The sequence below is a fragment of the Oxyura jamaicensis genome, chromosome 13 (genome assembly GCF_011077185.1).
Source record: "Oxyura jamaicensis isolate SHBP4307 breed ruddy duck chromosome 13, BPBGC_Ojam_1.0, whole genome shotgun sequence".
Classification (NCBI taxonomy): Eukaryota; Metazoa; Chordata; class Aves; order Anseriformes; family Anatidae; genus Oxyura; species Oxyura jamaicensis.
The window spans coordinates 13,665,084-13,687,501 of record NC_048905.1 but is presented as its reverse complement, the minus strand read 5'-3'; the positions used below and the strand labels follow the sequence as shown (position 1 = coordinate 13,687,501).

General features: G+C 46.2%; 1 protein-coding gene across 2 annotated transcripts; it reads left to right on the top strand.

Moving 5' to 3' along the window:
* Window positions 1-3,001: 3,001 nt before the first annotated feature.
* HMGXB3 (HMG-box containing 3) lies at window positions 3,002-22,286 on the top strand. Of its 2 annotated transcripts, none has more exons than XM_035338291.1 (20): window positions 3,002-3,066; window positions 3,456-3,603; window positions 4,016-4,190; window positions 4,670-5,191; window positions 5,847-5,945; window positions 7,453-7,584; window positions 9,258-9,670; window positions 10,011-10,186; window positions 10,497-10,594; window positions 11,169-11,267; window positions 11,758-11,907; window positions 13,599-13,900; window positions 15,341-15,468; window positions 16,085-16,216; window positions 16,492-16,676; window positions 17,298-17,517; window positions 18,607-18,740; window positions 19,131-19,247; window positions 19,629-19,838; window positions 20,286-22,286. In XM_035338291.1, exons 2-20 carry the CDS (start codon window positions 3,458-3,460, stop codon window positions 20,760-20,762), a joined length of 3,915 nt encoding a protein of 1,304 aa, XP_035194182.1. In that variant the 5' UTR covers window positions 3,002-3,066; window positions 3,456-3,457; the 3' UTR covers window positions 20,763-22,286. The 2 variants fall into 2 exon arrangements, with proteins under 2 accessions (XP_035194182.1, XP_035194181.1); XM_035338290.1 differs by having other exon boundaries at window positions 4,670-5,233.
* Window positions 22,287-22,418: the final 132 nt, after the last annotated feature.

The following is a 22,418-nucleotide window of genomic DNA, read 5'->3' as shown; positions in this document are numbered from 1 at the left end:
TGAAAGTCTTGAAAATGTTTTATATAACCTCTTTGAAAGAAATGCATTTCACTTATTGTAAAATATGTGCTAGTTTGACTACGGTTGAATAGATTTGGTTAAATGGCGACTTGGAAACCGAAGCCATTTCAAAGAAGAGAGGCGGATCCTGCTTTAAAAAATACAGGAACCCCGAGCACTATGTGAGGCTATAGCAACCTAGCTGAGAAATTGAAATTTTTATGATCCTGCAAGACTAAATGAGAGGTTGGCACAATATCTCTCTCGATTTAACAGTTATTTCATTATGGATAAAACAAGAAGATACTGTTTGCTACCTAATTTAAATCAAGCATACCACTTTTGGTATCTTTTCTTGTTTGATAATTTTGTGCTGTGAGTTACCTGTTCAATACGACAAATTTAAGAGCCAGAAACTTGTGTATATAATTAGAAACGTTGAAAATGTTAGCATTTCTGAGATCCCTGGTGTTTGTTCTTGCAAACAGTTCCCAAACATACCAGAATTCATCAGAAATATAACAAACCCCTTTGTGCTTTTACACTGGTGCCTTTTTAAAAATAGTAACATCTTAATTGCAACATTTATGAGGGAAAATGGGCTCCTTTAACCTTCTGCAGGCAGACTGATGCTCACTCTTTGTCTCCATTCCCCCGCCTGCTGCTCTATCATGCCGTTGCAGTTATGGTCAGCACAAAAACCGTAAGTGGCAGTGAGATGGGAGCTACAGCAGACGTGTGCAGAGCCACGGTGGAACTAGTCCTCTGTGTGTTTCTGCTCAAAGGACAGCAGGACCCCATGGTCACCATCTTGGAGGGCATTTCTGCTTGAGTCCTAACACAGAGATGATGTCCAATTGCATGCCACTCACTGGGACAAGGTGCCTCGGCCCCACCTGAACGACATGATGTTGATTGAAGAGGAGGCAGGACTGAGCCTTGCAAGGCTTCACAGAAGAGGGAGGTCTGGATGGATGACAGTAATAGTAATCTGATACGGTATCTCATTTATTTAAGCTGACTCTGAAGTCAACTCTCTCTGAAGTCAACTCAAAAATAAATGCTGGTACCTGCTGTAGGTCAGCAGTTGTCTTTTGAACTCCTTCAAAATGGCCCTTGTACTTTATCAGTGAGATGAAGGGGGAGAGCCCTGTTTAATCTCCAGCGTTTTCTTTTGCAAGGCAACGGTGCTCAGAGCACCCTGGGAGCAAAGCACCACTTCTCTCCTGAAGCAGCAGGTGCTCCTTTGCAACACTCCTCGGGCTTACAACAGATATTGCTGCACAGCAGCTTCCTCTGTTCCTCAGAATACTATTAAGGCCTAGTAAAATTAATTTACGTGCTGCCAATATCAGTTTTCTGAGATAAAGCAGTGTGTCCATGGAAGAGTCAAAATGCCCAAGTAATAAACAGCTTGAGTTTCTGACACAATGGACAACGTTCATGCAGTGAGAAGCTCCTCTGGGAAAAGTGAGGGAAGCAGGGCTGCTTTTTTTTCTTTTTTTTTTTTCTTTTCCCTCAAATTATTTTTGCAGCTTGTTAGTCCTGTGAAGCCAATCAGCCTTTCCTTCCAAACATTTGGCTAGGTAATAATTCAAACAAAATTCTAGCAGTTGCATATTGATCTGGATAAAAGTGCTTTGGAAAAGCACATGGTCTGGATTAAGCTGCATAGGGTTTGACACAGAACAGACAGTTTGCACCAATTATCTGTGCATAAACACAAGCAGACCACATAAACGGCTGCAGAACTTCAGGAGAATAAATAACTGGTTGCAGATTTAATACTGGCTGTCATATCACTACTTTGTGGGTTTTACTAATGACTTACTAGACAAGAGGAGCCCTTATTCTGCTTCTCTGAGATCTGAGAAGGCAAAAGATAGATGTGGTTTACATTTCTCTAAAGTTAGAACTCATGATGTAAAACACAGAAATAGACATGAATAGAAAAAAAGCCAAAATGTGTAATTTAAAAAACGTGTTAAAGTAATAGCTGCACGATATCCTGCTTTCCAGAGGGTTCAAAGAATTGGCTACGTGTATATAGCCCTATAAGGCTATTTGTTCCCCGGAGAGCAAAATGCTAATTTTCAGTGCTTGTGAACAGCAAGAAAACAATTACTGTATTTCGTATGGCAACTTTTGTTCTTCAAAACTGAGGGAGAAATGTTGTTGGAGCAATGCTGGGACTCAAAGATCCCATGGGCGTTTGGGCTGGCTGCACTCAGGGCGACACCACGCTTCGTGCCAGGGAAGTCTTCACCACCGGCTGGCTCTGGACCAAGCACCGCCTTGGCCATTGTGGTTTCAAGGCTGTTTGGCTGGGTCTGAATTTTGGGTTGCCACCTCACTTGCCTCACGGCTGGGAACGGGAGAGGGACTGATGGTGTTGGCAGGCCGGGGAGCCAAGGAGCAGCGCTCTGCCCTGGTGCCTCCCCGTTACAGGAGGGGAAGGGGCCAGGCCCTGGGCACTGCTTGGGGAGAGCCAGGAGGGAGAGGGACGCATGGTGCTTATGAGGGGCTGCGGGCGGCCTGGCTGTTGGTGCCACTGGGGACCGCATTATGGTGCTGCTTGTGTCGTGTGGTGCTGGGAGAGCGGCGGCACGTGGCCTGACCAGCCTGCTCGGTGCCACCGAACAAGCCCATACGGTTCTGTGCACACTTGTCCCTTCCAGCTGCCGTGACAGACACCCAGCCCTAATTTTACCCAAGAGATTTTACTTAACTCATTTTCACTCAACAACCCTGTCCCCTCCCGGCCACCGTCCCCCCCTCCCCCCCCCCCACCACTCCCGGCGCTTCCGCCCTTCGCCGGGCAGGCGGCTGAGCCCCGCGGCCGCTCCGCCACCCGGAAGCGGTTACCGGCAGCGCTTCCGGCGGCGGCGGGAGGCCGCTGAGGGTCCGGTGCGGCCCCGCCTCGCCCCCGGCCCCGGCCCCGGTCCCGGTCCCGGTCCCAGCATGAGGGGCCCTCCCGCCCCGCCCCGCCGCCGGCCCGCAGCCCCGCCGCCTCCTCCCGCTCCCCCCGTTGCGATGTGACCGCGGCTCGCCGCCCGCCGCCGCCCGGTGAGCGCCGGCCTCGCCCCGGTGGGGCCCGGGGGGGGGGGGATCCGAGGGGCCGCTGTGGGGCCCCGCCGCTCCTCTCAGCGCTCCCCCGGGCCTGCGGCGGGGTGCGGGGGGGGGGGGGGACAGTGGGGTGAGGTGAGGCGCCCCTGGATCGCCAGACTTTGCTTCAGGGCTTCCAGGGGGGCTGCAGCCCTTACGTGCACTCACAGCGGGAGGCTGTAAAAGTCACGCTAACAAAGGCGTTTTCTTCTGAAAATAAATAAGCAGGTAGCTCGTAGTTCTCCTGGCTGGTTAAAGTCGGGCAGGCCTGCAAGCGATGCTGTCAGTTTACAAGGGAGCAGTCTGCCGGGAGAGAGGCGTGCCATAACATGTGCTCGGTGTGCTTCTAGCAATGGAGGCTCCCTACGATGGCACCGAGGTAACCGTGGTGATGGAGGAAATAGAGGGCGCCTACACGTACGCGTCGCCAGTGCCTTCGAAGAAGAAAAAGAAATACAAAAGTCCTGGTGATCACGGGGAAAAAGCCAAAAAGCCTAGGTGAGTTCTTTCTGCCTTCGTTTATTTTCTGTCTTGAGCGTGGGGGCAATTTTCCTTGCATCAGTTTATAAGAATGAATGTTGCAGTGCACGTGGAACACTTGATAGCATAGAAAACATAGAAAAACCATTGTGTGACAGTTTGGGCTCACTCTGGTGTGCCTTTGTGAGTGCTAGCAGTGCTTGATCTACGCTCTGTGTCCTCTAGAACAATTTGCCTTAGACTCTTCCTCCTTACTGCAGAGGTTCTCTTCACAATCTTAGTTTTTATTTGGTTTAAAAAATGCCTTTGCAAATATAAAAAATATAATGCTTATAATTTGTCTTCAAAACCAGTGTAAATCTTAGGAAGCTCTTTTTCCAAAGGGGTTGATGTAGAATGACATTAACGCTTGTTGCTGGTTGCGTTTCAGATCTGCTTACCTCCTGTACTACTACGACATTTACTTGAAAGTACAGCAAGAGCTGCCCCACCTCCCTCAATCTGAAATCAACAAAAAGATCAGCGAGAGCTGGAGGTTGCTCAGCGTGGCTGAAAAAAGCTATTATTTGGAGAAAGCCAAGCTAGAGAAAGAGGGACTGGACCCGGTAAGTCTCCTTTCCTGCAGTTCTTTCTCGTGTGAAGGGAGGGAGAAGCTGGTAGCTGTAACTGCTGTGGTGCGTAACTGCTTACACAGCACTGGCTGTGGCGGTCGTTTAGCTGCAGATTCCAGTTTGTGTTTCTGCTTTATGACTGCCTGCACAGAAGCAGTGCGTGAGGCAGTGGGTTTCTTTCTTTTGCCTTCTCTTCAATCAAGGGATCATGTTTTGAAGTTCAGGAGGGAGATGTCTGGTACCTGCTGATGGGAACGGTAGTTTCTTGTGTCATGTCATCAGGGTGATGGGCGGTAAAGCGGGTGATGAAAACAGCGCTGAGAGGGACTGCGGGCTGTCATGTGGAGAACTTCCTAGCAGACTATTTCAGGAAGCCATTTGAGCTTTAAGATCTAAAAATACTGAAAAGAAGGATAGAGAACTGACTCCCTTTTCCCTCTTTTATTTATTCCGTGCTCTGTTCTTGCCAACAGAACTCCAAGGTGTCCACTCGAACTACAGTAGTTCCAGACATTCCGGGTTTCCGTAAGATTCTTCCTCGCTCAGATTACATAATTATTCCCAAAACCACTCTTCAGGAGGACAGGAGCCGGCAGCCGCTGGAACTGTGTGTGACGCAGGGTCAGGCAGCACCCGAAGGCGTGACAGCTTCCACCAATATCACAAACGTCCCCCGTGATGCTGTGCAGAACATCCTTTCCGTGGACTCGAGCCACGTTGGCATTTCTGAGCAGTGCATCGCCATCGAAGGACTATCAGAAGAGACTGCTTCCTTTGGTCAGTCAGAGGCTGTGGAAGAAGTGGTGGCATCAGAGGTTCTCTCTCACTACGTTGGGCCCGTGACAGATAAAGTGGCTGGAGACGTCCTCTTGGATGAGGCTTCTTTGGAAATAGAAGGGCAGCCGTATCAGACGACTCGGGTCGTTATTGAAGAGACTCTAGTTAGCAGCTCCACGGACATCCCCAACGGGAGCATCGCTGTGGCCCGTCCCCAGGTTTCAGACGGTGTGTCTGTGGTAACCGTGGTGACCGGGAGGGTGAGTTGCTCTAGGGACCCTCGGAATCCTGTCAGTGTCTCATGAGATGTCTGACTGCTGTTTAACGTGTTTTTCTTGAGATTCTCGGTGGCTGCAGGAGGTGTTGTGCAGTAGTGGGGCAAACGGCAGCATTTTTATCTTGGTGATTGCTGCGTCTCTGCCTCCAGATTCTCTGCTGTATGCTACCATCACTTATGTCTTAAGATGACCCCTAGAGTTTTTACAAACGACTTCTCTTAACAATAATTGGGGTGGCTTCCACAGCTGGACTACAAGATTTTTAGATGAAGAATTACATTGCCGCTGTGCTCCTGAGAGCTGTTTTCTTGGCTGCAGACAGAAGGGAGTTTTAAGTTGAGGTGTTAGGGATCTGTTACAGAAATATTATGCTATGAAGTTTTGGGTCCGCAGATTTTAATTTCAAGGTGAGAAGAGTTTGATAATTTCCAGAGCAGACTTGGTAAGGCTTTTGAAACAATCACCCTTCTTTGCTGCTTTCTGGTCTCATCAGTCCTCAAGATACACGCTCAACAGCAGCGTTTGTGAAGGGGTGGGACACGGGCTGCTTTCTGTCTTGTTTTTTACATGTAATTTCCCTTTAACTTCGCTTTAGGATACTGAAGAGAGCACTTCCTCCACACCTGCTACGCAGTTTATTATGTTACCTTTACCAGCTCATTCTGTTGTGGAGAACCCGACATCAATTAAATTGGTAAGAAATTCAGGCTCATGGTATTTCAAGATCTGGATGTATTACCATGGGGTTGTCCTAAAGATGGTAGAGTAGGAAGGGTTTGATCATGGTCCAGTTCTTAAAGGTAATCCAATATGAAACCATCAGATCAGTCAGTGTATTTCTTGTCCCTGCCTTTATGCCTTGTGTATGCTAAGGGAGGTCTTGGGGTTATATTCCTGCTGCCTTCTCCCTCGAGTTATTGGAAGCAGATGGGAGTACGTATCGCTATCACAACCCCTCTGGCTAACAGCAGTTCCTTTGTTGCCTTTTTCAAGGTCTGTGTTGCCTTGTATGGCCTCTACTTGGAGGCATATCTGTTTCATAAAATGCCAGTGTCTGTCCCTTCGAGGGCAAGAATCTGCTCTTGTGACAGGAACACGTGAACTCCCCAGTCATGTGGTGGCCTTTCCCCACGTGATGGGAGAGGAGCAGTAACCTAAGATTTTGAGAACCCCTGGAGAAAAGTTCATGCGGCTTGTCGCACGAGGAGCAGTGCCGTTATTTCTCTAATACCACTGCTCTGACCATAATCATCATGAGACGTCACCGTGCAGGCAGCACAGCAGCTCCATGTGGTGCGTAAGGTCGCGTGACGTCCTGTTTTCTGGGCTCCCTGTGCTCCCAGCTGGTGGAACACTGCAAGTATTTATAGTGGTACCTAGCGTGGTGTTTGTTCAGGTGTCTTAGGACGGATGGAGATGCATCAGGTTTTTGTTCCTGAGGAGAAGTACCTGGCTTCAGTTGTCTTCCTTAATGGTAGCACCTGCATTTCTGGGAAAAACAGCCCCAGTTAGGTACTTACGGCACAACAGCTCCCTCAGGAGCAGCAGGTACGGAATCTTGAGAATTGCTGGGCTGACAAAAGCTCTGTGCGTAGGTGTAGCAGTCCTGGCAGAGACTCTGGTTTAGGTGTCTTTAGGAGCAGTGGTGCTGCTGCTGCTGTTGCAGCCGTTTATAGTGAACTACGGTAAAGCACCAGGGAGTACTTTACCACTCCACAGAACAACAAATTACCTTACTGATGAAAAATACCTCCACATCACGAGTGTTTGTCTTCACATATTGTCACTCTGACATGAATATTTTAATTAAATGTTGCATCACTGTGGACTGCTGTTTGAATCATTTTTGTGTTGCCTTCTTGAGGCTGTCAAGTTCAAAAGAGAGCTCTTATGTCACTGGAAGCATAAGGTTAGCTTCTCCTGTAGGTTATACGCATTGTTCATCTCTGCTCTGCAATTTGATCCAGATTCTGGTAATGCTGAAGGTTTGTGTATAGACTGAACACTTAAAGTCAGCGTACCCACGGCGCTGAGTCACTGCTACAGCTGTGTGTTGGCTGATGGGTGAAATGAATAATAGCAAAGGGCTGGCAGAGTTGCTAGATAATGTTTGTGAAGTGCTTACCGGGGAAGGGAGCCATGAGCGCAGCTCGGTGTTTTTTTCAGCTCTGTAGAGAAATTCTTGACGACTCTTGTTTCAGACAACCACCTATACTCGTAGGGGACATGGGAATTGTACCAATCCTGGCTGCTCCTTCACGTATGTCACCAGACATAAGCCACCAAAATGCCCAGCATGTGGGAACTTCCTGGGGGGGAAATGGATCCCGAAGGTAAACTCGCTTTTCCTTCTCTTTCTCTTCAGACTTTTGTGAATGCCTGTGAAATTTCTAGGTCTGTGTTTGAAGTTATTCTACAGATTGAGATTTTTTGGGTGGTCTTTCAATGTGGTTTTATCAACAGAAAGAAAGAGTAAATCTGAGCAATGGTAGGTGTGTGATCATTTGGGAGCCGTATGATAGCTGGTCTAGTGGAAGCTGAGATGTTGGGTATTGCTGGTTCGTGGCTGTGTCTGATCGTTCTCGATGTTCTGACCTTTGGAAGGAGATTTCCAGAGGTTCCTGTAGTTGTGGACATGGTTGTTGAATGGAAAACTTTTTCTCCACGTGATACCTGCGATACTTAAGTTACTGGAATCTGCACTAGCTGTGTACAACAAGTAGTTGCTCCTTAAGCCTTGGCAATGTAAAGGTAATTGCTGAGCTCTGAACAGATGTGTTCATGAAATTTATCTGCAACATGGCTCCTCAGGCCCAAATTATAGGATGTTCTCAGTGTGAAAATTTGTTCAGGCTGTTAAAATTTCAGTGACTTTGTGTGCATTTGTCCTGAACCGATGTGTCCAGATTTGTTAAGCATTGAGGGGGTAGAACTTCCTCAACACACAAACTGTAGAGTCTGACCTGATGGCTGAGCTTACTGAGTGCTAGGATACAAGCAGCAACGACATCTTTTGTGCTGGAATCCTGCTGAAGTAGATAGGTGGCTAACTGCAAAAAGGTGTTTCTGCCTGAATATGGCATGCCTGCTCTGTTAAATCCCACTCTGATTTGAACTGAAACGTTCTAGGGGGAAGGTTTTCCTTCTACCAGTTATATGCTGCTCTTCTGGGAGCATGCTTGCATAAACAGTTTCATTTATTCTTATGGTGTCGTGCCTTGGAGAAAAACATGCAGCAGCATTTTTTTTTACTGGTAGTAACATCAGTAGGACTGAAACTTAGTATGTACATACCTTCCTGTTCCTTAAAAAGGGGATTATGTTAGAAAATGTCTGTTTTTAGAAACCTAGAATATTCTGCTGAGCATAAACTCTTGAGAAAGCTTAGAATCCATGTGTTTATCACGCCAGAAACTCTTGACTACTTCTCTGATAGGATTTCTTTATAACCAGCTCAGTGCTCCATCTTACCTTCATTGACCTCAGTACGCAGCTCTTGTAGCATTGGTCTTGAAGGTAAAACTTTGCTTAAAGCTGGAAAACCTTCCTGAGTAATTCGGTATCTCCTGAGTCCCTCAGATGCACGCTTTTCTGAGCGCTCCTTTGCACTACACTGCAGTTTAATCCAAAAGATGCAAGTTCTGTAGCTAGCTCCCTTTGGTTCCTCAGTAGCATGGAAGAACAGACAGCATCGGAGAGCTGAAGGTAGGAAGGGGGAGTGTAGGAGGTGAGCCCTTGTTACAAAGGGTGGCCGATGAGTTTGTGATGTTGATGCTAATGGCGATATTTAAGAGAGTTTAAGGAAGACTGATTTTTCAAAGTAAAACTGTCAGGAGGCTAGCTAAAATGTTAACAGGGACTTTCCTGTTGTAGAAGATGATATTTCTGCTCTCACATGCAATTCATTGCTTAAACGCTCAGGATTTGGCTGTTTTGATTCAGCACTGAATAGGCCATGGCAAACCAAGCAGTGTGAACCTCTGAAATGTGTTCATCTTGTTTCCAGGAAAAGCAACCAAAAATCAAATCTGAGCCAAATTCAGGCACTTCTCTGAAAACTCCGGCAACTAAAAGAGGTCAACAGTCAGTGCTCACGGAGCCGGCAGCTGTGTGTGAGAGCACCTCGAAGTCTGCCCTGGAGAGCTCTGAAGCGGTCAGCCAGCTGCTGAATGCTGTGCCTGCTGGAGGGCAGATGCAGGAGACGGAGTGGGAGGAAGTGATCATCTCTGAGGCTCACATTCTCGCAAACAGCGTGCTTGCTGAAGACAGAGGGACTGCTGCCGGAGTCATGGTTGGTCAAGAGAGCCAGCCGCAAGGAGACTCTTCTGCAGAGCAGGCAGAAAAAGATAACATAGGGCTGCGGATGCCGCCGTCTTCTGAGGTGCTGAGTCCAAATACCTCTGCAAAAAAGCCAGTGGGGTGAGTTACAGAAGTGTATGATGTCTGATGTGTACTGATGGAACTAATCCAAGAAATTGAAGGCTGTTGGCAGTGCTTCGTGCAAGACCTTCTGTGTCCTGTCTGCTTTCTGCCACTTCAAGATTGTTCTTTTGAGATGATTTTGTCCATCAAAGTTATTTTTTTAAGTGACAATGAAATTGTTGTGGTAGTCACAGGGCAGATGTATCTTTAGCACTGTTTCTCCTTCCTACTGCAATAGCTATGATTATTGCACTAATAAAGCACAGGAGAGAGGAGAAAATTGAGGGTGAGAGGGAAACCATGGAATTTCTTTCCAATTGTAGCTCTTGTCTTTTAGAATTGATGCTCCAGCTGCTGCACACAAAGGGCAAGAAGTAAAGAGTAAACCAAGACCGAAGCCCTCCTTGCTGGCTGCAGCAAGGCCCATGCGAGCAATTCTGCCCGCACCAGCCAGCGTGGGGAGAGAAGCCAGCACTGAGCAGGCTAGCAAGAGACAGGCGTTTGCAAATACTGGTAAAAATACTGGTTCTCTGGTATGCTTTGGGAGCGGTTGTCTTTCCTCTCTGTATTGAAGTGGTCTTTGTCAAATACTAGGATGTGTCTGAAGGGAGATAGTGAGCTATCCTAGGTTTAAAAAACAAACAAAACCACCCTCGATTTCTTTCTAATCAGAAGGGCAGGTAAATGGGACGTGAGACACCTGCTTGTGTCACTTCAAGTTCAGAGGAAAAAAATCTCATGTGAGTCTGGTTTCATTTACCGAAGAAGAAAACAGGACTTGCTTTTTCTTACCTAACCTGCTGCGTTCTTTTCCTTCTCCAAGACAAGCATCCCCCCGTGAGAACGTCAGGCTTGAAGCCCAGTACGCTGAAACAGTTGGGTCAGGCAGTTCTGCAGCCACCAAGTGCTGAGGAACAAAAGGTATCTATGGCTTGTTCTTCAGATGCACAATCCTTTCCTTGGGATTATTTTCCCCAGATGAGGGGCATGAGCTGAGTGCTGAGGAACAGAATATGAGAATGTAGCACCCTTATGATGATGGAAGTTGTGGCTGACAGATTTTATGAGATGGCGCTGAAGTAGTGTGAATGCTACATGGCCAAGAGTAGGAACTCAGCTGAGAGATGCTGGTGGACAGGCCTTCGGCTGGCTGCTTTGAAAACCTTCTGGTTACTTCCAGAAGATATTTGAGGATCTGGTGGTGTTTTGGGAATCTGACATGTAATACTGACTACTGAGGGGCTCTGTTTTACCTGTGCAAGATGATTGAGTGGGAAGCAAAGCTTGCTAAGATGCTGGAATACTTCTACTGGAATTTTAAAGCCTTAGCATGCAAAACAGCACGTTGTAGTCACCTGATATTCAATGAACAGTGCCAGATTTCCTGAGGGGAAGAAAATGCTAATAGGTATTTGCTTACAGGATGTGTGTATTCAGTAGTAGGTGTCTCATGGGTGTTCTTTTTTTTTTTTTGTCTTCTGCTTTCAATCTCTAGCTCCACAGCACTTTGCCCAACAGGGCTTCACAGGTTAAAGTAGTGGAGGTCAAGCCAGATGTGTTCCCTTCCTACAAGTACAGCTGCACTGTAACTTTGGTGAGAATTTTTTCGATGGTCTGAGTTGCGCTGTGGGGATTGTCATCTCTGGGATGAGGTTGTTCTGTGGCTTTTGTTTTACTGACTTGCAGAAACATTATCCTGTATTAAAAGTGACCATTTGTGCTGTATATGTCATCTGTTGACCTAATCTGGGCTGTCTGTGCCATGTTGCAGTCGTGTTTGGGACCTTGTTAAGAAATGGATTTTTCTTCATCCTCTGGCATAATTTCCATCGCCTCTTTGAGTTAAGTGGGGAGGTTCAGTGGTTTCTGAATGAGTTTATTGTGTGGAGTGTCTGTGGTCTCTGGGATATTTCTCAAAACATTTGAGTGCTGGTTAAAATGTTATGTACAGAGTGATCAGGCCTGCTATTTAACCTTTACGTGTTAAAACTGGGGAAAAGCATGTAATATTCAAGTAGACTATTCTACAGTCTTGTTGGCATGTAGAAGTCATGGTCAACAAACAGCATTTTTGTGTCCTTCAGGATTTGGGACTGGCAACATCACGTGGCAGAGGGAAATGCAAGAACCCCTCGTGTAGTTACGTGTATACAAACAGGCACAAGCCCCGCATCTGTCCAAGCTGTGGCTACAATCTTGCCAAAGACAGAGCTGAGAAAACAGCAAAATCCCTGGTAAGGTTGGGAATGGTTTGTGTTTCAAACCAATATGGTGGAGTGGGTGGGGAAGTATCTTAGTTTGCAGGTTCCCATGGGAACATGTTAATTTTCTTTTTCCATTATGGTAAGTCTGTTTCCAACAATAATGTCCTACTGAAAATACTTGTGATGATGTTCTCACTGTTCAGCTTCTGCAGTGGTGGGGTTTCAGGCTCACAATGAGACAGACAACGCTCAGTTCTACCACTGGATGTCTCTGTAGCTTAAAAATGCTTCTGGTATGTTACTTCGTGCTGGGGAAATCACCCTAAAGTCACTTTTGTTGTGTCAGCTTTGTGGAACTTCAGACTTAATCAAAAAACTCCCAGGCGTGCTCTACTTTGTGACCAGTTTGTGGCAAATGTCAACCAAGTTAGTACATCTTGTATTTGAGCTTCCTATTTTTAGGGGTTTGTAGCACGACTTACTTCCAGCCTGAATTTATTTCTGGATGTAGTATTTTCTTTCTGTTGTAGAACGATGTTGTTCAAGATTTCTTCTGCTCTTGTACTTGGATATAAATAGTGTATTGTGGATTTTGTTTTGTTTGCTTCTGAGGTGATCTTTTTTTTTTTCCCCAAAAAATTCAAAGTTTAGCTTTTCTTGTACAGAATTGTTTTGCCTTTTTTTTTTTTTTTTTTAATAAAAAATAAAAAAATCGGTCCCGTTCTTAGCTGGAATGCCCACTCAGCATATAGACAGACAACTGCAGTGTAGTCTGTGCAGTAGTTTTACTCTTTCACTTTGTTTTTTTCATTTTATTTTGAAGTACATAACTTTGTATGTTAAAAACATAAAGCAAAAAATAAACAACCTGAAATGGCCTGTGTGAAATCCACATGTAAGCAGATGTGCAGGGAACAGAAGTATGCTTAGCTCAGCTTGCATTTTGAGAGGCATGTGGCTTGTCTCTTCCTCATTTATTTTTAAATTTTCTGGTTTAATTGTGCTTAACGTTCCTATCACACAGCTTGTTGTTGTCTCTGCTTTTGGACTGATCTTTTATCTCATTGCTAGACTAGACAGAAGAACAGGTTGAAGTGTTAGCAGAAGGGTTTACGTGATCAAACAGCTTGGCCTGTTTGTGTTCTCTCTGTTCTTCTGAGCCACCTGGAGTTCGATTCTCCTGCGCTTGTGCATCTGTACGAAAGAGCTGTGGCTGATCAATTGTAATCGATCAGTGTATTCCATACATTGCAACCCCCAGTTCCAGTTTAACACTTGTCTATTCTAGTTCCTGGAGAGTTATGCAGGCTGCCGTGGCTACCTGGGCATGGTGTACAGGAGAATGTGCCTGACAACCTATGGGGAAAGGCAGTGATGATTGCCAAGTGTATTGAAATGTTTTGTATGCCTGTTGGTCGTTGTCCTCCCCTTCCTAATCCTCGGTGCCTGCAATAATAACCCAGTACAGTGATCAATCTGTGATGGTCTAGCAGCATAATAGGGGTTCCTGAAAAGGCTGGGCTGTAACAAATAATTTTAGGTGAAATAACTTAAGCTTGAAGCTACTGTCTGCGATCACTGATTGAGCAGAGAAGTAGAAGTCAAGCCTACTTGGGTACAAAGGTTACTGTGATTCTCCTACCTCTTATGACTTTTCTGGACTTCTTTATATTTCATCCCCACACATGCCTCACTGAAAATACGTTTTGTTTGCTCTCTAGGAGGTCAGTCCAGGCCAGCCTGATGTGCTGAACACCAGCGAGCCCTTAACCCCATCCCAGAAAGAGATCCAGCGCCAATCCACCCTGCAGTTGCTGCGCAAAGTAATGCAGATCCCAGAGAATGAATCAGAACTGGCTGAGGTCTTCACGCTCATCCACGAACTGAACAGCTCGCGGCTCATCCTGTCCAACGTGAGTGAGGAGACAGTCACCATAGAGCAGACCTCCTGGTCAAACTACTATGAGTCTCCATCTGCGCAGTGCCTCCTCTGTAACAGCCCATTGTTCAAAGGGGGACAGAAGTAAGATTCTGTTTTAGACTTGTGACTCTTTCACCCTTGTGCTGATATTCTGTGTTACGAGTATGCCTGAAACAACACTTAGTTTAGCTCCAATAGTGCAGCTGGTGTAAGTGACAGTGAATAAGCTACGTGTCTGTGGAAAAGGCGTAGCTGGATAGCTGTAAGCAGTTTCTGTTTCTCTTGTACTGTTTAGTTTGTCATAGTTACCAATTCCGTACAGCAGGAGAGCCTGATCAAAGACTGGCTGCTAAGTCTGGATGTAATTTTTTCTTTGAAACAGAGTCTTCATTACTCATCCCCTCTTTGTTTTCTATTCTGATGTTTTTGAGGCTGACAGGCAAAATTGAGGGATTAGAGATGTGTGTTGTGTGATTTCCCTTTTCTCTCTTCCCAATCTGAATGTTTGCTGTGTGGATCTTTTTGCTTATGATGTTTTCATTCTTTTTATGGTTTAGCGTGGGCTTGAGTGAATCCGTTTTGGAACCTATACCCAAATTGAAACCTGAAAGACTCTCCGAAACTACTAGTGTACAGGCTGGATTACTTTACCTAGTTTTGTGTAAAAGCCCATAGGATATCTCCTCACCGAGTCTGCCAAACATCTTCCGGTTGCCTAAAGCCTGAGCTCAGATATTTCCAAAACAAAATGTCATGTAGTTTACTACTGTGTTTCTTTTCTGGAACCAAAAAGATTTTCTTGGTACCAGTTAAGGATGTTTGATTTGGTTGGGCTAGTACTAACTGAGAATCTTCTAGCAGAGATGCTTCTTATATGTAGTCATTTTGGCAGGTGAGTGCCATGTTGTACCCTGTCCCTGACCTTATCGCTTCCAAACTCTCCACTCTAAATCCTTGCTTCTGTGTTGCTCTGCTCTGCAGTGCTCTGAGTGTGGGACTCTCACACGTGCCCGCGTAGGCTCTAATTAAGCTGCTGCCAGTGGGAAGGAACTAGCTTTGGATTTAATTCCCATTTTCTCAGGTGGACAGTTAACATTTCTGCCACTAGGGCACAACTGGCATTTTCCTGTCTGAACTTCCCCCTTGGCAGCCTTGTTGTAAGGGAGGTGGCCTTTCAGAATGTGTGTGTGCAGGGACAGACTTGGGCAGAATGTGTTACTAGTCACGGTTTGCGGCTCTACAGCAGCAGGGCTGATACTGCTCTCAGGGCAGCTGAGGCTGTAGCTTTTCTTCACCTTGCACTCAGTATGTGGAGCTGGAGAGATTCTATAGTGCTGTTAAAAGAATGTGAACAGTGACCTGACTGCCAGGGGGATCCATTTAAAAATGAAACATTTTTTTTTGTGTTGTGAATTGATTTGAACTGTCTTTGACTGACATACTAATGAACTGATCTGAGCTAGAACAACGTAAGTTACTGCAGTCCTGGACTGAAACATCTGTTGTCTTAACTCTGAGCTGTCTTTTGCCTGTGTGTTACAGTTCCCTTGCTGGTCCTCAGGAGTGCTGGCTGCTGACTGCAAATAGATTACAGGTGGTTACAGCTCAGGTCAAAGTGTGCTTGAACCTGCAGTGTCTGGCCCTCCATAGCTTCACGGATATTTACACAGGTAGGAAAAAAGTGAGCGTACCAACTTACAGCATGAGTACAGACTAAACCCTTCAGAAGCCTCGGGACTGTATCAGGACATTACGATTGCACCGAAAAGTCTCTTGCATACCCCACTGTATTAAACTTGGATTATTTTTTTCCATTAATTATTCTGCTGTTTCTGTAAGTAAAGCTATATGCGTGAGAAAAACATGCGAGAATACTTTGAGGAGCACCGTACCTTGCTTCATTGTAGGTTTCCTCTAAGTGCAAAATGTTGGGTTCTGTGAGGCAGTTCATAGTCAAAGACATCTCTGCAGTGCTTTATTTTTTAGCATTGACTGGTGAGAGCTGAGCAGCAGTCACTGTGGGCTTCCTGCAAGGCAGCACGGAGCCAGGGAGATAGATTGGCTGTTGTTCCTTGTAGCCTTCTTAATTTAAAGACAAGGCTAGAAAATAATTTAATATTGCTAACGTGCAAAGGGAATAGTCATGTAAGCTCTTTTGAGCTGTTTTCATTGATCCTCTGAACTGTACTCATAAAATTGTTTTGCATATCATTAAGGAAGGAATATATTTCGTTGTGAGGGATATCTGGAACCCTACAGACAATAACTGTCTTGTTTTAACTGCAGGCCTTTTCAATGTGGGTAACAAGTTGCTAGTGAGCCTGGATCTTCTGTTTGCAATCCGAAACCACATTAAACTTGGAGAGGATCCCAGAGTGGCTGTTGGCAATATACTCGACTCTGTTCAGGAGCAAACTGGTGGGTTTTCCCTCTTTTTTTTTCTAACCATAACACACCAAACTTTGTGACCTGCTAATGATTGTTAGGCTGTAAAAATGGAAAACCCACCTCTTCTGGTGTGGTGTTTTTTTCTGTTAAATCACTTCCTAAACCTAACAGTGCCTCTGTGACCAGTTCTCTGTAGCAACTCTCTGGAGGACAGGATTGTTTTTATTCTGCATAGGAGAGGTTCTGCTACCTCTCTACTGCCTTTAGGAAGTGAAAGCTGTAACAGTGGCATGTTCTCCTTTCAGAAAAAAGCCTGAGCTCTGATGAGCAGGCTCAGCTCCAGGAACTGCTGTGCAATGGCTACTGGGCCTTTGAATGCCTCACTGTCCGGGATTACAACGATATGATCTGTGGAATCTGTGGCATAACCCCCAAGGTGGAAATAGCCCAGAGGAATGTGGAAAATGTCCTGGCATTGAAAAACATAGAGGTAAGCTTTTCACAAACTTTGCATCCTGTTCAAAGCAGATCATAATGACTTTTGCTGAGTCTGGTCTTTGTAATGCATGATAATTCCACGAAGCCTTTGTGACCAGTTTTCTGCTGATGCTTGACAAGAGGATGTGGCTGGAGTGGTGATGCCTGCACTTCCTCTTAGAGGTGTTAGGGGAAAACAAGACCTTCTGTCTCTGGACCACAGCTTTGGTCCAGTAGCCTCTGACAGTAGGGATCTTTGATGAAATTTGCTGGACTTGGCATTCTTTCTTTGATATGAAGGAATCTTCCTATTATTTTTTTGTTTGTTTGTTTGTTTTCCCCCAACAGCAGTTTCCTTGAGGTGCTGTTTTCCCTAATGCCAAAAAATGCCCTAGTAGCAGTATGTAGCACATCTGGCTTTTATGTCAAATAGACGATTTAGACTTTCACTCAAAGAAAAGTGATTGTGGGGAACTCCAGGACAGAAAAGGAGCCTGATGTCACCCTGTTATACTTGGGTTGAGCATGCTTCTGGGTAGCCCTCATGCCTTGAGTGAGCCTGATAAAAAAAAAAAATCTCAGATTAGCTATGGTTATATTTGTGTTTGACCAGTGTGCTTCTTGCTCTTTCTAGTTTACTTGGCCAGAATTCTTGGCATCAAGTGAAGTGAATGTGGAAGACTTCTGGTCCACAATGGAGACAGAAGTGATTGAGCAGGTGGCTTTTCCTTCTAGCATCCCCATCACAAAGTTTGATGCCTCTATTGTTGCTCCTTTCTTCCCTCCACTGATGAGAGGAGCAGTGGTGGTCAATACTGAGAAGGACAAGAACCTGGATGCACAGCCAGTCCCAGGTAAGTGCTGAGGTGCTTACTAAGAACTACTTGATGTGGTGAAGACTTCAGTATTTTGGTGATGTTTAGAGGTGTGTGACTACAAAAGGTATGTCTGCTGAGATAAGAGAAGATTGCTGGGAGCAGTCCACCTGTTCTCAGGCTACTTAGCAGCTTGAGCTTTGACCTGCAAAGTGAATCGTGAATACACTGCTGTGCTCTGATGCATTTTAAATGTAGAGGACATGAGAACACTGCACCCTGAATGAAATAACGTGGTCTCAGTGCAGAAGGAAGCAAGCACAACTTGAATGCCATTCAGCATTGTTTCATGTTAGGCTGATTCTTGCTGTGGTAAAAGCTGTAGGCAGTGCTTGGTATCAGTCTCAGAAGGGGAATAAGTCTTCAACGGGATGTGAAAAAAGCCTAGGAGATGGAGATGGATATGTTAGTCCTGATCAGTGTTGTCAGCATTCAGTATATTCAGGGCATGGACTGCATGTAACAAGAAGCCCTGAGATGATTAAGCTCAGATGAACAAGAGCTAAATTCAGTCAGCACCTGGTTCCCTTAGCATTCTACGTATTAGATATTCTGAAATTTGTGAAAAGAAAACTGGCTTTGTAAGTTGAACAAGACTGCGAGTTGGCTTTGCAGCCAGGGTTACAGCTGTCTGTAGAGCTGAGCTGCAGAAGGGCTACGTGGGCTTTCGTGGGAGTGGAGCTACACAGAAAGAACCAGGGAGGAGAAGTGAATGGCAAGTGTGGAGCTGCTCAGTCCAAAAGCAGCAGTCACGCTTCTCTGTGATCTGCTGTCACTTGTTTTATACTCACATCAGTCCAACCAGTTATTTAAAGGTTATGAGCAACAGGCTGAACAAGTGCTCCTGAAGCCTGCGGTTCTGCTGGGCTCAGTCTGCTCAGAGGCAGCCTCCCTAGCAAAGGGTGAGAGCAAAGTGTGGGCCGTGGCTCGCTTTGGAGTTAACACTGCTCACAGCTTTCTCCTGCTGGCAGTTGACTGTGCAGTCCCTGCTTCTGCAGTCTTCAGAAGAAATTACTTTGACTTCCCTTCCCGAGAACAAATGCTTAGACTTGTTTCCTGCCTTTGCAGGTAATGGGAGTGCCTTGGTGAGGCTGCTTCAGGAAGAAAACTTCAGGCTCGAGCTGATAAGCTCCTACAGCGAGGAAGAGCTGCAAAGCTTTTTGACACAGTGTGACATCCCCTGGGAGGCTTCAGATACAAAGGTAATGGCTTGTTTACCCACAGACCACTATTTAGGAATGGAACTGTTTGTCACTATCTTCCCTTAGTTTACACTTGTCATCCTAGATAATAAACTTCTCATCTGACTGTTCTGGGGCAGGAGGGGGTTAGAAATGAGTGCCTGCAGAGTACAGGATTACTAACACATTGTGAATGAAGTTGAACTCTTGTAGGCTGGAGGAAATAAAGGAAGCCTGTAATTACCTTGTCCATATCATGTAACTGCTTGTCATCCTCGTGGTGCTGACTGTGGGATTAGGAGGTTATTGGACAATGTGCAAGTTAAGATTTGGAAGTTCTTGTCTGCAGCGTGCTCCCTCTTTTGGAGAGTCTATTAGTTTGTCACTTTCTCTGGGGCCTGTCTTTTCTAGGACCAGCTCTGTTACTCCCTCCTGGCTCTCTATGACTTTGTCCAGAATGGGACAAGCATCAAACAAGCTTCTGCTCATCACACAGGAGGAAAAATCTACAAAGTGTGCCCACATCAGGTGAGAAAGGCTGGGGTCAGCAGTCCTTCTTACCTTGCTATTAGCTATCAGCTGTCTTAGGAGCTCCCTCATGAAACGGAAACAGTGGGGTGGGTCTCTCTGAGCCTTGGATGAAACACACTGCCTTGGGGGCTTGGAGTATGAGCAGTCCTGCAAGATATCTCAGTATCGACTAGTGATCTGAAACCTGTGTGGTGTTGCTGCTGAGGTCAGGTTCTGCACAGGATGAAGTGAATGCGTTCGATGAGGAAACAACATCTTTAGAAAAAGTGGTTGTCTGGTCACTGCATTGTCTGGAATACCCGATCGGAAGCTGAATTTATTTTATTTTTTCTTAGATTTCTTTTTTGTTCTGTGTGGCACTAATCCCTTTCTTTCCAGGTTGTGTGTGGCTCAAAGTACATAGTAAGAGGAGAAAATGCACGGGATCACGTGGACCTCTTGGTTTCCTCACGTCATTGGCCTCCGGTGTATGTTGTCGATACGGCCTCTTCGGTGGCGCTGTGTGCAGACATCTGCTGTCCTGACCTGGCTTCCCAGATGTGGGGCAAAAACCAGGGCTGCTTCTCTGACCCTATGGATCCCCCAACGGTTAGTTGTGTCCACCTACGTTACGGTTTGCAGCTCTGCCAGTGTATAGCTCCTGAGCAGAGCTGAAAGTGTTGTGCTGCCTGCGTGATTGTATTAGGTTTGCACTCTTTAATGGGCAGGGCTGTGCTGGAAGTAGCAGTTCAACTGGTGAACTTTGGAGCATGTAGCTTGTTTTGTCACAGCAGCTCCTTGCAAGCTGCTGCTATTTCTTGAGAAATGGGAGAGGAAGAGGGCTGCTAGTGCCCTGGGATTAACTCTGAGGGCATAAGAGTGGGGAACGTATAGAACCACCTTTGTGGCATTCAGGGGAAGCATGACTTGGCCCTCCCTCTGTCCCAGGTTGTAGATCCGGTTGGAGTCGAGCTCAACAGTAGTTTTATGTTGTGCTTCTTAACTGTGGAGAAAGTTATTGTTGTTCTAACTGGTGTGCATCTCTTTCTCCCCCAGTACGTGTCCTGTCCTGAACTGTTAGACCAGCACTACAGCGTAGACATGACTGTGGCTGAGCACTCTGTTCAGCACCCAGTCACCAAGTCAGCAGCACGCCGAATTGTTCACGCTGGTTTGGAGCAGAACAGTCACCAAGATCCAACGGCTCAGCACCACTGCATCTCCCTGTGCCGGGAGCTGGAGCCTTACAACGCCATCATTGCCGCTATCAGTGACAGCAAAACTAGCAACGTCCGCCAAAGGCCCATCACCTTTGAGAATGCCACACATTATTACCTCTACAACCGCCTCATGGACTTCCTCACCAGCAGGGAAATCGTGAATCGGCAGATCCAGGAGATCGTACAGAGCTGCCAGCCGGGGGAGGTGGTGATTCGGGATGCTCTCTACCGGCTCGGAGTGGCCCAGATTAAAACAGAAACGGAAGAGGACGAAGAAGAGAAGCAGGAGGATGATAAAGACATTGCTGAGTAACAAAACAGCTTGTTGGTTTCTCTTTCTGGTTGTGTGGACAGGTGGGCTGGGCCAGCTTCTGCAAGGTTTGGGCAGCTGGCTGGCTTGAGAATTTATTTTTGCAGGTTGGAGGTGTGATGCCGGTGGCTTTGACTGCTGTTAATGACCAAAGAGCTGTGTGCTTCCAGCGTGTCACAAGTGCTGCCGTGAGTGGGTCTGCCACGCTCCTTGCTGGAGGTTGCAGTTCCCTCCCACGGTGCGCAGCGGACCCACTCTTCGGCTGTGTGAAATGTTGTCCTCCCTGCAGCTGGTGAGTGGAGAAGCAAGAGGCGTTTCTGGTAGCAGGGAGTACGCGTGGTCAGGTGCACAGGTTTCTTAATGCTGAATCTTGCTTGCTGATTTCTTTGTGCATATTGGTGGCAGGGCTGGGGGTGTAGAAGCAGGCATGAAAGGCAGACAGCTAAGAATTCTCCTCAGAGTGTTCAAAACAGATGAGTTTAGGACACTGATTCCTGCTTGGAAATCCTGCAGAGCCCTCGTGTTGGCTGCAAAGAGTCCTTAGTTGAGGAGGAGGGGCCACCGTGCAGCTTTAAGATGCCCTCTGTGGGGAGCCTCCCTGGAGGATGTCCTGTATCCAGGATGGGGAGTACTTTGGCTGCACGTTTCTGGAATTATTTGTCCCCTCACACGAGCACTAATAATTTAGAAGCTGAAACACATAGCGAGCGAAGGGTGTTCTGTGTGTTAAGGTAAGAGTTGATCTGGTGAGCTCCAGGGAATCAAGTTCATTTGGGGGATGTATGAGGTGATGGCTGTGGAAACAGGAAGGATACTCAAATTTCTGTGCTGTCCTCTTGGACACTTTTTTTTTTTTAGTTGTTTTGTTTTGTTTGAGGACTTGAATTTCTGATATTCTGCTCTTAGAACTGAATCACAAAGACAGTTTGTGGGATCAAGGAGAAGCAATGAATGCAGGGTGAGCAGAGCTCTGTAGTCCTCCCTTACAGGAGGCCCTGGGTGAGTTGCATCCACGTGTGCAATCGCAGCACTCTGTCAAGTGTCATATTTGCCCTGCCTGTGTCCACACAGCACTTGTGGTTTAGAGGAGCCTCTTGCTGCCCAGGTTGTTTTCTCTGCTCCTACAGCATGTCTAAAGAACACCTCAGGCTCCGGTTATAAAGCTGTGCGTTGCCTGCTGTGGAGCTGTTGCAGGCAACAAAGCTCAAGAACACATCTGCTGTGATCTGGAGAGGAGAGGAGGGGGATGTTGGACTGCTAAGTTGCCATCCAGGGAGTTTATTTTGTCTGAGTGAGCAATGGGGAAGATGCAGAGGCTTGTGGTGTGGTTGAAAACTCCCTTCTGTGAAGGGGAACCTATTGAGTACCGTACTGTAAAAGTAAATGTATTAAGTCTGAGCAAATGCAGTAATTACGGCTTGGGGTTTTTCTGTTAAGAATATTAACTTATTATAAGAGATGTTAGTGACTTTTTCAGTCAGTGATAAAATTTAATAAATTATCTCCAATTTTGGGGGTGAAACTGTGGCCGAGTGAGTTGGTTTTTTGCCTTCAACACCTGGAGGACTGCAGTGGGAGAGGGCACAAATACGGTGTGTGTGTAAATTACACTTCCAGTCTGCACTACCATGGTGGTAGCAACAAGCCTGGTATTCTCAA